Raw genomic sequence first — 15,847 nt, forward strand, 5'->3', positions numbered from 1 at the left:
GGCATGAAGGCATACAGGTTCCGTAAGGTATCCTGCAGCATATTGGTCTACGTTTGCTGTAACTGAGCCTCTAGATCTTTGTAGGCTGTTGAAGTTGGCTTCACAGATGGTCCCATACATGTTCTATTGGCGATAAATCTGGTGAACAGCTAGGTCACGGAAGTGTAGCAATGTTGTGAAGACTCCTATCACCCCCTTGTATGTGCAGCTGAGCATTATCCTGCTGGAAGATGTCTGCTGGAATCCGCCATGAGAGGAACACTTGTGGCTGCAGGATGTCCTGAACATATCGCTGAGCTGTCATTGTCCCTCATACCACTACTTGGGGTGACTAACTGCTATATGCGATAGCCCCCCACTCTGTCACACTAGTAGTGAAGGGAGGATTGAGGTGCTCATCGCAAGGTCTCCAGACACGAACACAGCCGTCGTCACTGCAAAATAAAACTGGATTTGTTGCTAAAGACAGCCTGGTTCCACTCTGTAGCATCCAGTTTAATCGTTCACAACACCACTGCAAATGGTGGCAAAACTAGGTGTCAAAGGTAGTACATGTATTGGGCACCGTGAGACCAAATGTCCTTTAGCCAAGCACCAGGAAATGGTTCCAATAGACACAAGGACGCGTAATAATGGTGCTACCTGTCTTTGACGACAGATAATGAAACAGTTGGACCTGCTCATGCTTGTCGGTTGATCAGACGATCCTCTTTACTGGTGGTCTGTGGAGGGCATCCTAAGCCTGGCTCATTGTCCCAAAACCTCCTAATAGTCTGGTCAGAAGAGCCCAGGTTGTGGCAATTTGTGGATACGACAATCCAGCTTCTCACGTTCCAATAATGCCCGCCTCCCAAATTCTCTGCTAACTGGATGAAATCTCTTCTCTGCGTCGTAGAGGCATCTAGTGGTCAGCAAGCTCTACACAACTGGGAAAAGTGGTCTAAGCAGTGAGCCTAGTTTATAGAAAAAAGGTGAAACCGCTTTTAGAGTTTCAGGTGGCAAGACCTATCATCTAATCACATCACAACTCTATAATCATTTGTAGCTGCATGCCGAGTTTTCAGCCAAGCGACAACTCCTTCTAGGGGCTTGATATTTTGGTATTTATGAAGAAGCTTTTAGGTATTGCAGACATTAGGCAATTTATAGGGGAAATTGCATGCAACAAGACTAATGTGTTGCAATGTGTTTACTCCAGTACTAAAGACAGAATCATGAAATGCTCATTTAAAGGGGTTGTCTCGCGGCAGCAAGTGGGGTTCAGCACTTCTGTATGGCCATATTAATGCACTTTGTAATGTACATCGTGCATTAAATATGAGCCATACAGAAGTTATTCACTTACTTGCTCCGTTGCTAGCGTCCCCGTCTCCATGGCTCCTTCTAATTTTGCTGGCTTCTTGCCTTTTTAGATGCGCTTGCGCTGTGCGGTCTTCTGCCTGGTGAATGGGGCCGCTCGTGCCGGAGAGCTGGTCACCGCGTCGTCAACGTAGCTCCGCCCCGTCACGTGTGCCGATTCCAGCCAATCAGGAGGCTGGAATCGGCAATGGAACGCACAGAGCCCACGGTGCACCATGGGAGAAGACCCGCGGTGCACCATGGGAGAAAACCGCAGTGCATCCCTGGGAAAGGGCCGGTGGCCATCTTAGGGAGAAGATTTTTTAAACTCCTTATTTCGTCAGATCGGTGAGTAGCAACCGGTTTAAAAACTGCTTTAATTTGCTATTTTATGCCAGGGGGGTGACAGGGGGAATGGGCTAATGTAAAATTTTGATGCTTGCCGCGAGACAACCCCTTTAAACTTTGCATTGAGTTTTTATAACAGTTTTATAAGATTCACACTGAACACAATTCAATATGGAAGTAAATTGTAACATATCACAGGCCAAGAAGCGATACACAATGCATTCTTTGGTTGCCCATAGCAGGGCCACATGATATACACACGTGTCCACCCTTTTTGGCTTGAATTTCACGGAGGACATCAATTTTTCATGAGAAAACTGATGAAAGACGGCGCTCCACCCACTGCCGTGTAATAGTGGTACAATAAACAAAAGGATGGGACTTACCCGGTGTAGGTGGAAGGGCTTCAAAGGAGAGCCCCCCACCTAACACCTCCACGTCCTGGTAGGCGTTGTATATATAATGCAGTCTCCTCTCTCCAGTCCGGAAATCAGGAAGCGATGCAAAAAGAGCAGGCACGGATCTGTCACATCCCTGGGTGGCTGCCTTTTTTCCTTCTTTTGGAGCGCTGGATCTTTTTTTGTTTTTTCCTAAATTCATCAATTTTTTATGGTCCACCAACTCTTGCACTATTCAGTAAAGACATATTTTTTTTTAATATGGGACTCTATAGATGGTATTGGTTGGATGCATCTGTTGGATGTATACTATTATTCCTGCTTAACGTGTCAGGTTAAGGGCCGAGTTAATGGAGAAAACATCTGTATAGTAAAGGAATTTCTAAAGTATACGTCAGACACCACAATACACTAATATTCCTACATGTGCTTTGAATCAAATGTCAATCTATAAACCATTCAAGGGGAGGAGAAAAAATGTTAGATCATTTAGGGCAGCATGAGATAACACCTCCCACAATTACCTGTAATCTGTCTTATAAAGTATTTACACAGAATGAATGTTGGGCAAACGATGCACGACACTTGTCTCCGTATGTACTCGCTCCCGTGCAGTAACACAGGAGCGAGTATCATTGGCTTACAGCGTGGTGGCTGGAGGAGATTTCACTCCCCACTCTCCCCTGCCCCTCTCCATTGACTTAACACAGCGGCTGTTCAGTACTGAACGGCTGCTATTTACACTGAACAATCACCGTTCAGGATTTTATGCAGCCTAAACGATGGACAATGAGCTAAACGCTGATAGTTCAGTGTAAACAGCAGCCGTTCAGTACTGAACGGTCGCTGTGTTAACTGAATGGAGAAGGGCGGGGGAGAGCGAGGAGTAAAATCTCCTCCAGCCGCCCCGCCCCCTGGTGGCTGCTCTCACTTTGTTGCCTGGTTTGAGGGTCTGTAGCAATTGCAATCGGTAGGGAGAACTTCTCAGATGTTTGCACAGAATCTTTCACACAGTCGGCTGCAGGATGTCCAATTCTCTGATGCTGTGATGATGTATTTCTGAGGACGTGGCGTGAAACTTGTATGTTGTTCACGCTCCACTGCTTCCACGCTTACTGGTGGGTGGCCAGATAACTTTCACTTATAGATACAACCTTTTTCCTTATAATTGGAGGCATAACTTACGAATTTTGCGCCTGCTGGGTGGATCTTCACCAAACCTTGCTTGAAAATGACGTTGCACACTAATAATAGACTTCTGGATGTGAAGATCAAGAACACGAAATGCTCTCCTGTCTTTTTTGGCAGCCAATTTGTCTCAGATCCCCCTAGCAATGACTACCGCAGATTAAAAGTTTTTGGGCCTCGTTTAACCAAACTGTCTAACAGTAATACTATCTTTGTTGCCCAAAGCAACCAATCATAGCGCAGCTTTAATTTTACCTCAGCAGCGTGAGAAATTAAAACTGTGCCGTGATTGGTTGCTTTCGTAAAAAAGGACAGTCTTACTAGTAGACAGGTTTGCTAAATTAAAAATTTTTGATTTTCTGTTTCTTTTGATATTAAATTTATGTCTTCGAGTGTCATTAAATGTCAGTCAAATCAAAGATCATTTATAATAACTCTGTATATTGCAATCTAGTACAGTATAATGTAGTACAGTATAGGAAGTATATGTGTTTTCCAGCCTTGGGGGTGCCCCTGGGAAAAAGGATGTGTGGTCAGGGGGCGTGGTTAGCAGCGTAACTTATCACAAAGTATTTTACTTTCATAATTGCAGCGGCCCCTGTAGTAATAGCACCCCCTATCAGTGAGCCCAGTAGTAACAATGCTCCCTGTCAATGGCCCTAGCAGTCATAGTGCCCCTCTCAGTGGCCCCAGTAGTAATAATGCCATCCTTTTATGCCCTCACCAGGAGTAATTTGCCCCCTTATTGCCTAATCATTAAAAATGCTCCGTTAAATAATCTCTATTGTTAAAAATGCTGCCCCTTCTTGCCCCATCACTAATAATGCTGCCCTTTGTTTTTCCTTTCAGTAATAATGATCCTCCTTATTACCCCACTATTAATAGAGCTTCCTTTGTTTCAGTAAAACCATTCCCATTTGCTGCCCCACTAGTAATAATGATCCTATTTGCTACCTCACCAGTAATAATGATCCCATTTGTTGCCCCCATCAATAATAATGGTGCTGTTTGTTTCCCCTGTCAGTAGTAATGTTGCCCCTTGTAATCCTCCATCAGCAAAAGCACTCGCCCTTGTTGTCCCCATCAGCACTAGTGCTCCTCCGGTCCCTGTTATGCTGTATAATTAAAAAACCAACAACAATATACTCACCCCTTTGCTGTCTAAGCTGCTGCATTCCACCGGCCCTTCCCTCAACTTCAGTCTTTTCTGACTTCCACATTGCATGGTCACACATGACTGTGCAACCATAAATCAGGCAGGACTGGACTGAGGGAAAAGCGGAGGAGGTGAGCATACTATTTTTTTTAACTTTTTCAGCCTCACCCAGCCCCCTTTGTTGGAGGGTTAGGGGGATGCCTGTAGTAGCCGCTAATGCAGCAGTAGTTGCAGGTGGCCCCAGAATGTGACTGACCCACTAGCTTTTTGTCCCAGTGAATTGAGTAACCAATCCACTGTGCAAGAAAAGATAGGGCAGGACCTATCTTCCTGCTTTTTTTCCTTTTTACCACGCGCAATAGCCCATGGTAAAAAAAAACAACAAAAAACAAATTTGACTTGTTCATACGCAAATATGCTTCATAGCGGCGACCGTATTTTCACATGCCTAAATCTGCATAATTTCCATGTCAAGAACCGCGACACGGAGCCCCTAACAGAAGCTTACAAGAGCAACGTGAACAGATCCTTATAAATACATGTGGATTTCTTATGGCATTTTTTCCTTTTCCGCATTGGGATCCTAAGCATTTCACAGCACACGTCATGCTTTACTGCTCCTTTTCGCATGAGGAATACTCGCCGACCTCAGTAAATAGTTTCTGTAGTCTAGCAATACAAAGTATGCAAACCCATGCATTATAGGAGTCTAAGAAAATAGAATCAAATGTGGTAACTATAACTTTTGAAAGTGAAGATAAGACTGCTAAGCAGCGCGTGTCATCCAGGTGCTGCGATGAAACTTCTTCTTTAGCAAGTAGCTGTTTGAACAAGCCCAGGCTTAGTTGCATCACTTCCTAAACACTCACTTGAATATATCTCCTTTGCTCTTATGAGAAAATAAGTCAGAGATAAATTGAAAGGAAACAGGAAATGTTGAAGTTCATTTGAGAAAAGGAAAGAAAATTAAAATAAAGCTGAGAAGATCAGAGATCAGGTAGGGAAGTGGCATACCAACAGTGGCAGCCTTCCATTCTTCTCAGACTTTATATTGGAGTTTTCTATTATGGTAAGTTTTTTTTGTACATTCTCATTGTTTAGACTCATGACTAAACTTGTGGAGCTTTCAGGATCTTTAAGTAGAGTGACTCGCCCTGCAGACTGTGCTTTCACAAGTGGAATGAATATTTCCTGCAGACAGATGGCTGCTGTATTACTACTAGAACCGTATCTGTATGTCATTTTTAGGATACGTCACTTGTAAGGCATCCAGCTGATACTGGGAGGTACAAGGAATACGGGAGGGTGAAGCTGCCTCAATATATTGTAAATTATAACCAGAAAAGACGTTGCATTGTGAAGCTTCACATACTGCTATAATGTGTATAGACAATTCCTGACATCCTTGTTTCTGGTTTAACCCTAGGAAATACTTTTATGCATATAAATTGGAAGCCATGCTTCTGTGTGAGGACCTCAGAAGACTTTTCTGATACGGGTAGTACAATCATGTACCTATTTCCTGCAAGGAATAAATGAAATGCTTAGCATAATGACAAAAGTTTTTTTTTCCATTCTGGTTCATAGAGACCCCCCTTATATAATATTATTAAAGTGACTCTCTAGTTTTATGGTTCAAAAGTATTTTATTATTATTAGCTGCATCAGGAAGTACGCTACAGGCATAGAAATGGACATTTTGCAGTCATAGTAATCATCTTATCTTTTAGCAAATTCTACAGCTGACCGCCCCCCCGTGCAGGTTTTTAAACGAACAAAACATAACATAGCAAATCATAAATCACATTCCCCTGAAACTTGATCATCAAATGTCCCGTTATTCGGGGAATTTATAGATGAACTTAAGAGTATCTGGACTTTTTAGAAGGTGAGAAAGTCCAGAAGTGAAGAAAAAGTAAAGAAAAGGAAACAAGAGTGGGTGAAGGGGAAGGGTAAAAGGTAGGGTTAGGGAAGTCTGTCCGGTCCGAGCACACCCCGCGGCCCAGTTCCTCCGTTAGATGGGGCAAGTTGGTCTTGTTGGTAGGAGAGTCCATGCTGGCTAAGTTGCGGTAGTGCCGTCACGTAGCCATGCCTCCAAACCGGGTGAGACCCAAAAAACTGCAACCACACCGCCCAGGTATTATAGAATTTAGAATAATGCAACTCATCTTTAGCACACAATTCCTCCATTTTTTTTAAGTTGTCCATAGCTTCCGACCACATTACTCGTGTTGGGGGCTTTGTGGATTTCCACTTTCTAGGAATGATCTGTCTGACTGCTAGTATGAAAAAAAACGCAGTAGGGAGCTTTTTGTGCCGGACAGTGACCCCGGGAACATAGAAAGCAACGCCAGCTCAGGGGTAAACCTGGTCGAGCCTTTACAAGTAACTAAGTATAAAGCCTCCACCTCGCGCCACAGTGGTTGGATGTGTGGGCAAGACCACCATATGTGGACAAAGGTCCCCGGTTCGCGGAGACACCGCCAGCAGAGATCCGAGTGTTGGGGGTATATTTTGGCCAGTCCCGCCGGTGTCCTGTACCATCGGGTCAGGATCTTGTAATTAAGTTCCTGTAGTCTGCTAGAGATATTCGATTTATGGGTCAGGACGTAGGCCTTCTCCCAATCTTGCACTGATAAATCTGTCCCCAGTTCTTTCTCCCATGTCATTTCTAGCTTCCTGTTCCCTCCTGACGTGTCCTTCTCTAGTAGTAGTTTATATATTGAGGAAATGGTTATTGGGGGGTCAGGATTTGACAGACAGATCTTCTCAAAGGTTGTAATTGTCCTCCCTAGTTGTTGTAAGCTACCCAACGACCTCACATAGTGACATAGTTGTAGATATTGGTACCATGCTCCGGCCGGGGTGCGACTCTCTAGTTTTAGGACAAATGTCTATCCTAGGACTGTGCAGGGAGAGGATATATAACTTACATTTTTTGCCCATCCTACCTTACTAGTGTTTCTGTTTTTGGCCAACCAAGAGGGCCACCACCATCTCTAGAATACCTGATCACCTATAGTGCATTGGTAGTGTTAGGACTACCATTGCACTGTGCTTGCTCTGTGCTACACATGTGATCATTGCTAGACTATCACAGAGCAGTGTGCTGTGTAGTCAGAAAATGGTGACAGCCATCTTGGCCATCTGAAATCCAGACTTCGAACAGTTGTAAGGAAGGGACCACAGAGAAGATCAAGTACAGGTAATATGCTCCCCCCACCTTCTGGTCCCACGACAGAATTTTGTCCTGAAATCGGAGGGTTGCTTTAAGTAAAACCTGCACATATTACGTTTTCAATCATTTTGTATTCAAAAGGGTTGTTCAGCTTGTAACTATTGAAGGCCTATCCTTATAGCATCCACTTATCAGCTATTTGCCTGGCTGACACATTTGTGCAAAAAAACAGATTTCTACTGGAAGCTCCATTCTCTTTGCAGTGGCAAGGTTTGCTATTACAGGCAAATTTCCCATTCACTTTAATGGGAACTTTGCCTGCAATACCAAGCTGGGCCACTCTTAGGGTTATCAGCTGGCTGGTAATTATGCCCTGAGGCCAGTGCCAATATTTACTTTTCACTGGCAATAGTAATTGCCAGTAAAAAAATAATCAAAAAAGTTATCCTACTTTAAGCTGTTTGCTGCAGAAAGCAGACATCTCAGTATATTGGTTAATGGCCTGGGTTGCTACTGCAGGCTGAGTACTATCAAAGTGAATATAACTCAACCTGCAGTACCATACCGGACCACTGTGCAATGTACAGAGCTGTCTGCTTTCTGGAACAAAACAGCTAAAAGTGGAACAACTCCTTTAGAAAGTGATGGGGCAGTGGGTAAATGGCGCTGTCCAACCACCAACTTACCTGGTTCTGCCCCTGCGTGCCTGGCCAGGCAGCAAAGAGTTAACAAGCAGAGAACTGGCACTGACAATATCACAAGGTCCAGGTGCTGTATGGGGAGGATAACCTGACTTTTCACCCTCAACTCCTGCTCTAACATGCAGAAGATGGAGAGGAGACATATAATTCTCCTCATAGAACGCTTGATGTCTGGACCTTGTGATAGTGTGTGTTTCAGATTAGTTGCTTGTTAACATATTTTCTGCTTTTATGGAGGAGGGGGTAATATTACAAAGCAGCCGGGGCTACATAAAGGTAAGCATTACTAAGAGGGGCCTCAGAAGTGGGTATTATTACTAAGTAGAGCCACAGAAGGGACACTATTATTGCTTTGTTCCACAGTGGAGGCACTGTTTAATAAACAGGACTACATAGGTGACACTCTTACTAAATGGGGCCACAGAGAGGACACTATTACTAATTGTTTTTGGGGTGAGAAACCAACTGAGTTTTGCTATGGAGCCCCATGAGTGCTATGTATGCCCTTTACTGTAGTAGATAATAAGCTCTTGAAGCACCCATACATTTTTATAAAGGCATCAATAGCTAGTGCCCCAATAAGAAAGCATCTGTTGCTGGCATGGCCACCACCAAATTATAGTCGATTTGCTGTGGATCTGCAGCAAATTGGCACAAAATCTGCACCAAATAGTGTGGATTGTGATATGGATAAGCTGTAAAAAAATTTTTATTGCAAATCCGGCACATGTGAGTGTACTCTTAAACATCAGTCTTCTATACCTGGTGTGGAATTTTAGCCCACTCTCCTTCAAAGTGCTTGGTAGACTTCTCTGTATTAAGTGTTTTTAGCAGATCTTGTCACACTAATCTCTATTAGGTTCAGTTAGTGTATTCAGTAGGCCAATTGAAAAAATGTAACATTGTTTATTTCTTGTCTATCAGATGAAGACTTGGTTTTCTATTTGGCATCATTTTCTTGTTGTATAACAGTAACATTTCAGTTCCTGCTTCACAACCAATTACCAGACTTTTTAAAGTGTACCTAACTTTTCAGACAATTTATGCTAATACTCAGTGTGTGTTTTATCAAAGTTGTAATATACTTTCAATAAATCTTTTTTAATTTTACCCCTGAAAATTAAGATTGAAGTGCAGCCCCTCTGCAATCCACTGCCTATCACTAGGGATTCTGCTTCCCTAGTAACTGGGATGCTAGGAGATCTTCTTAGCTTTGGGAGAGCAGCTGTCTTCAGAGGCTCAGCTTCCCTGCACTCTCACTGCTGTCAGATCTGCAGTCAGTGTGTACACAATCTCTGCCTCTCCTGATATTTATGTTTTACGCATTATATGGGTCTCCAATTTGCTGTAGGCAAAGCAGCATAATTCTTATTCGATTGTTTTATATTAGCTGCTTTACTAGGTTTTGTGTGTTTGTATGGTCACAGCATATACAGAGATCTCTATATATGTTCTCTATGTGGGTATTCATATATGGCAGCATTAGATTGAAAAGCAAAATTTAGAAAAAAATAGCTATATATTACGTAAATTCATTCCATGATTGCTTTGTCTTCCATGTTCACTGAACCTGAATATTTCCCTTAAAGGGGATGTCCAGTTGTGAACTATTGATAATCTATAAAATCAGTTCTGTGTCTGAGTGCAGCTGTCCAGTAAACACCTGATCTCTGGTATTCTCCAGGGTACTTTAATTTTAATGGAAAGAAAAGGCGTAACTTGAAGCCTCTGGGCCCCAATGCAAAACCTGTAACAGGGCCTCCAACTGTAATGCTTTATTCATAGTACTGGGCTCCCTATATGGAGAACTGAGGCCTTACGTGCCCCCAAGGCTCTTGGGCCCGGGTGCAACCGCATCCTCTGCATCGCCTATAGTTACGCCCCAAGCAGAAACTGTTACAACAAGAATGTCCATGTGTACAACTGGTGCAAACAGAGCAGACGACAGTCAGAGTCTCTTATGGCAAATATAGCAAATCAGAAAGTCTCTGATGCAATCTGGTCCTTAACAGCAGACCGGGGTCTCTCATGCAATCACAGATTTGACTTTACAAGTCATTTTAACAAGGAGTTGAACCCACCAAGCGTCGCTTTCACAACTACAGGGCCAGGCTGTACTACCCTCAGGTTTGATGCTTTAGCAAAGTCCTGGGTAATCAAACAAGCCTTGGAATTTGCTGCTGACAATGAGGTACTTAGTTAATCTCCACTGAACCTTTAGAAAAAAATGGTGTCGGCAGGGCTTCCACACGTTCCCCTTAGGAGACATGTGCTGCACTTCTTGTGTCTTTTCGACACACTGCTCCTCTGAGTTTACAACATGGCGTGACTTCCTATTCCTCTCTGCACCTTGGTGAGCTTCACTCCTCTCAAAGCTAAAGAAACAAGTATTAGCTAGATAAATCATAATTGTAAGTTGCTAGGGAAGTTAAATGCCTGATGACAAGCAGTGGATTGCAGAGGGGCTACACTTCAGCCTAGATTTTTAGTAGTAAAACAAAAAAATGGTTAATGAAAGTATATTACAAGACTAACGAGACACAAACAGGCTATTAAATGAGCAAAACTTGCATCACATAGAGCTGATTGAATGCATTGGCCATTCTTTATAGTAATTAGATACTGGCATACTTCCAGACCTAATTGGAGGGCACACCTGTCGTTGCTCTGCATGCCCGAGTACAGCCTTTACCAACTGGCTGTCTATGTCTGGTAATCCCTCTAACCCCTTCACTGCCAGAGACGGGTGTAATATGTCATGACTTTAAACGCATCCAAAGGCTGGAGCATACAAATAATGGCATTTTCTCAATGCACCAGCTGTCTACTTTCAGAAAACATATGGGTATAAAGATGGAATATAATTTTTCTTATTTTACAATTCAGACTATACTTGTGTTTGTCAACAGTGTGAAAACTGTCCTGGCAGTGAACGGGTTAAAATAAGCAATGCAGTATGTATGTGTGGATTTCGTTTTTATTTGGTCAAGTAGTATATGTCAAAATAATACAGTAAATATGAAATATATGCTATGAAATACATATAAAATAGCGTGAAATGTCGCATAACATATATGTGGAAATATAAGGTAGCAACAGCTGTGATACTGGCAGTAGCATTATAGCAACATTGGAAGTTAATCTTTGTCATAAAGTAGTCAAAAAAGGGAAGTAAGAGGTGTGACCCAACAACGATAAAGAAGTATATTGTCAAAACACAAAACTAGAGGAAAGAGACCACAGCACGATGCCTAGTGCCAAGTGTTAAGATATTTCAGAATGATTAGCATCCAACATAAGAGGTTAAAATAGAATTTATTTGCAGTACAGAAATAAAGGTTTAAAGGGGTTGTCCAACTGTAAACTGCCAATGGCCTGCCCTCAGGATAGATGGATATTGTGGATATTATTACATGGGTGAGTTAGTTGTGCACTGAATAGCAGCACTATTTCTGTACAGTATGCCAGGAGTATTTATATGTATGGTATGGTGCTATCAGTGATATGGAATATTAATACTAGGATTACTTTTATGTGGGTATTCATATATGGCAGCTTCAAAAGCAAGGTTTAGAAAAAAACTGTTATGTATTACGTAAATTCATTCCATGATTGGTTTGTCTTCCATGTTCACTGAACTTCAATATTTCCCTTAAAGGGGATATCCAGTTGTAAGCTATTGATAATCTATAAAATCAGGTTCTGTGTCTGAGTGCGGCTGCCCAGTAAACAGCTGATCGGAGGAGGCCCCAATTGGTGGAACACCATCAACCTGTTATTGATGATCTATAGATATGCATAGCTATGACGCTATGGGTCACTTTATGACAAAATACTTGTTTCATTACTTGTTCATAATTTAACTCCTTGACTTCAGTTCAGCATACATTCAGGTTACTAGAAAATTGCATTTCTTATATCACTGAGGGAAATGTGGCGAAATCTACTTTAAAGTGATCCTCTTGTTTTGGGACAAAATTCTGTTTGAGACCAGAGGGGGCAGGGAGTATATTACCCGCACGTGTTATTCTTTAATGTCCATTCTATCTAACCAGTTTCAGGGTCCATTTTCGGGTGTCCAAGATGGCCGTCAAAATCTATAGATTACCTAAATCCCTATACTGCATTGGTAGGGTTAGATAATCAATACATTGTACCTCTGATTCGCCAATTTTGCTAGCTTGATCAGCGTTGGTCAACCAGAGAGCAGTGCACAGTGAGCATTGGCTAGATTGAAAATTGCAGAGGCCAGCTTGATGGGTGAAAACTGAGACCAGAACGCAGATACAACAGAGAAAAACTATTGCAGGTAATATACCCGCTACACCCTCTGGTCCCACGGCAGAATTTTGTCCTGAAACCAGAGGGTCCCTTTAAGATATTGCAAATTCAACTGAATTGGTCAACATGTAATAAATTGCTGCACCAAATCCTGCAAGTTCCTAATGCTTCAAGGTTGACTATGAGAAGCTAGTATACAAGTCAAAGGGGCTAAAACCACTAGACAATCAAAATCTTCATGAATAAAATAAATTTTCTATTATGAGTGTCTTAAATTGGCCAATTTGTTGTAAATGTGTACAATGTGAGTGCTTGTTTTATAGATGACTACCAATGAAGATCTCACACCAACCTCCCAGACGTATCTTGTATCTATAACTCCCGAAGACGAGACTTCTCCCTCTGTCACATTAGATGCCTTCAATGCAACAAGTAGTGACATCACTGAATCACCTGACGTTCCTGGTACAGACTTAGTCACTATCATAATATATGCCGCTCCTGCTATCATTCTGGTCCTGCTGGTAGTCATCATTATTGTAATTGTAAAGCGCAAAAGACATAAAAAGAAGCAAGAAGGTAAAATGTTTACGTGTAATGTTAAAAGGATGTCCTAGTTTTATCTATCTTCTGAAAAGTTAAAGGGAATAGGAGTATATTGTGTATTTAATTTTTGCGTCTTGAATTAGAAATTAGACTGTATCACGCTAAATTCACACTACTGTTAAAGGGGTATTGCAGTATTTTTTTTCTGTTGATGACGGACAGGTCATCATTAGATGATCAGTTGGGAACTGCCGCTCAGGATCTCCATCCATCAGCTGATTTCTGGGACCAGGTAAAAATAGTCCCGCAATACCCCTTTAAATGTTTCCATTTTTGGCTCCATTATAGGAGCTGAACAGAAAAAACTGAAGTATTGGATGAGGCACACAAGGATTTCTAAATGATAACAGCCCATGGAAATCAGCAATCAAGTCACCAATGAATGATGAAAATAATACTCATCATTGACTTTTCGTATTATAAGTGTAATCACAGTTTTGAAGTCATTATATTTGTTTAGAATCTGAAGGTGAACATTTGATGGGATATTCCGGACAATACAAACAATGTTCAAAACACTTAACCCGTTTAGGACCAGGCACAGTAAATTTACGGCGCCTGGTCCTGGGCTTAAAGCTTAGCCATATGTAAAATTACGGCAGCGCTTTAGGCCTCCTGTCTCTGCAATCAATCAGAGGTAGGAACAGGTTATCAGCTGTTATTGACAGCTGATAACCCTGAGGAGAAGGATGGAGGGGTTTTTAACCCTTTCTGCCTTCTGCTTCCCCGAGTACATAGTGTTCAATGAGCACTGGGTTATAGAAAGTGAAAGTAAAGTGTAACTTTCACTTGGGGAGGCATATTACCCTTTTCAGCCGCAGTTCTCCGGCGCGGCGCATTCAGCCAATCAGCTGGCTGGAATCGGCACCACGTGACTACACAGCGTGCACGCGGATTGCCTTCAGCAGCCGTGTGCACTACACACTACAGTTAAGCAGACGTGCCCTACACACTACACTTAAGCAGTACGGGGTTAGGTTTAGGGTTAGGTATAGGGTTAGGTTTAGGGTTAGTGTTTAGGGTTGGGTTGGGGTTAGGGTTTAGGGTTAGGTTTAGGTTTAGTGTTTAGGATTAGGTTTAGGGTTGGGGTTAGGGTTAGGTTTAGGTAACCCTAACCCTAAACTCTAACCCCGTGCTAAGTGTAGTGTGTAGTGCACGTCTGCTTAACTGTAGTGTGTAGTGCACACGGCTGCTGAAGGCAATCCGCGTGCACGCTGTGTAGTCACGTGGTGCCGATTCTAGCCAGCTGATTGGCTGAATGCGCCGCGCCGGAGAACTGCGGCTGAAAAGGGAAATATGCCTCCGGGAGGCATATTAACTTTTTCCACAACACTTCTGCCCTATTCAGCAATTCCAGCAACCTGATTGGTCCCCTTCACTGCACCCTTTTTAGATGTACACGAGGATAGAGTTATAGAGATGTGCAAGAGAAGCATGTGCTGAATGAAGCATGAATTCATGAATGGGTATGAGTGAGAGCTGCCTCTGATTGGTCAGGCTGTGACCAATCAGAGGCAGCTCATTCAGCAGGTGGGGATTTTAAATCCCCGGCTGCTGAATACTACAGAGAGCAGTTCAGGAGAACTGCCAGCTGGCCACAGCTGAACTCCGTCTGGGACCAGGTGAGTATATATATTTTTTTTATTTTTACACATTTCTGGATGAATTGCAGGGAAGGGCTTATATATTTAAAAATTCATTGTGCGATCGCTGGCAGCCCATTGCTTTCAATGGAGCCGGCTGTATTGCCGGCTCCATTGAATTCAATAGGCTAACATCATTCTGCCGGGACAAGGCGAGTATATTTTTTTTTTACTTTTTACACATTTTAGGATGATTTTCAGGTAAGGGCTTATATTTTTAAGCCCTTCCCGAAAATTCAACCCACGCTCGCCGGCAGCCCATTGCTTTCAATGGACTAACATCGTTCTGCTCTGCCACAGCTGTTACAGCTGTGGCAGAGGAGAACGATCGTTATGCTGACAGTGCGGGGGGGGGGGGGGGGTGTCTCACTCTTGCCACTATTGTGGCTTAATAGTGAGACCTCGGAGCCCGAAATGCAGCCCTGCATGTTGCTCCTCGCCTGCCCTATCCATTTCTGTGTTTTTTACATGACTTTGGTGATTTTCACAAATGAAAACCTTAGCGGAGCACCAGTCATATACAAAAATGCTCGAGTCGCCCATTGACTTCAATGGGGTTCGTTACTCGAAACGAACTCTCGAGCATCACTGAAAGTTCGACTCGAGTAACGAGCACTCGAGTATTTTGCTGCTCGCTCATCTCTATTTAATTAAAACCTATTTTTGGAATTGAGTAACAAATTTGCACGGGATCTTCAAAAGCGCTATTTTTGTGGCATTTCAGACACATTTTTTGCCTGACATATTTGCAAGAAAAGCCTAAAAACACGTGTTTATTAAACGGATTGTTCAGTTTAGAAAACCCATTTTTTATATATCTGAGAAGGAAATTCTGGGTTAATAGAGAGGATCCACCTTTGAGAATCCTTATTTCATACCCATGAGTGGAAAACCGTCTTAATTAACACAGGCAAGTTTTATATCCAAGAGAGCTTAAACGTAAAAAGCAGGACCTGTTTTTTTTTGCAAATTACGCTCATGGAAATGATCCCATTGACATCAATGAATTC

The 15,847-nt window shown here is 42.5% G+C and overlaps 1 protein-coding gene across 3 annotated transcripts in view; it reads left to right on the forward strand.

Annotated features, from left to right (window-relative positions):
• Window positions 1-4,488: 4,488 nt before the first annotated feature.
• TMEM154 (transmembrane protein 154) overlaps window positions 4,489-15,847 on the forward strand; it is a 31,464-nt gene continuing 20,105 nt past the window's right edge. The window contains exons 1-2 of one of the 3 annotated variants that reach the window (XM_066573643.1): window positions 4,489-4,559; window positions 12,912-13,167. In XM_066573643.1, the coding sequence (XP_066429740.1) occupies window positions 12,912-13,167 (256 nt within the window). In that variant the 5' untranslated portion in view covers window positions 4,489-4,559. Of the gene's footprint in view, window positions 4,560-5,310; window positions 5,498-12,911; window positions 13,168-15,847 lie in introns of those variants that run through there. The other 2 variants (XM_066573642.1, XM_066573644.1) reach the window with 2 other exon arrangements.

This window comes from Eleutherodactylus coqui, chromosome 7, assembly GCF_035609145.1.
Source record: "Eleutherodactylus coqui strain aEleCoq1 chromosome 7, aEleCoq1.hap1, whole genome shotgun sequence".
Lineage (NCBI taxonomy): Eukaryota > Metazoa > Chordata > Amphibia > Anura > Eleutherodactylidae > Eleutherodactylus > Eleutherodactylus coqui.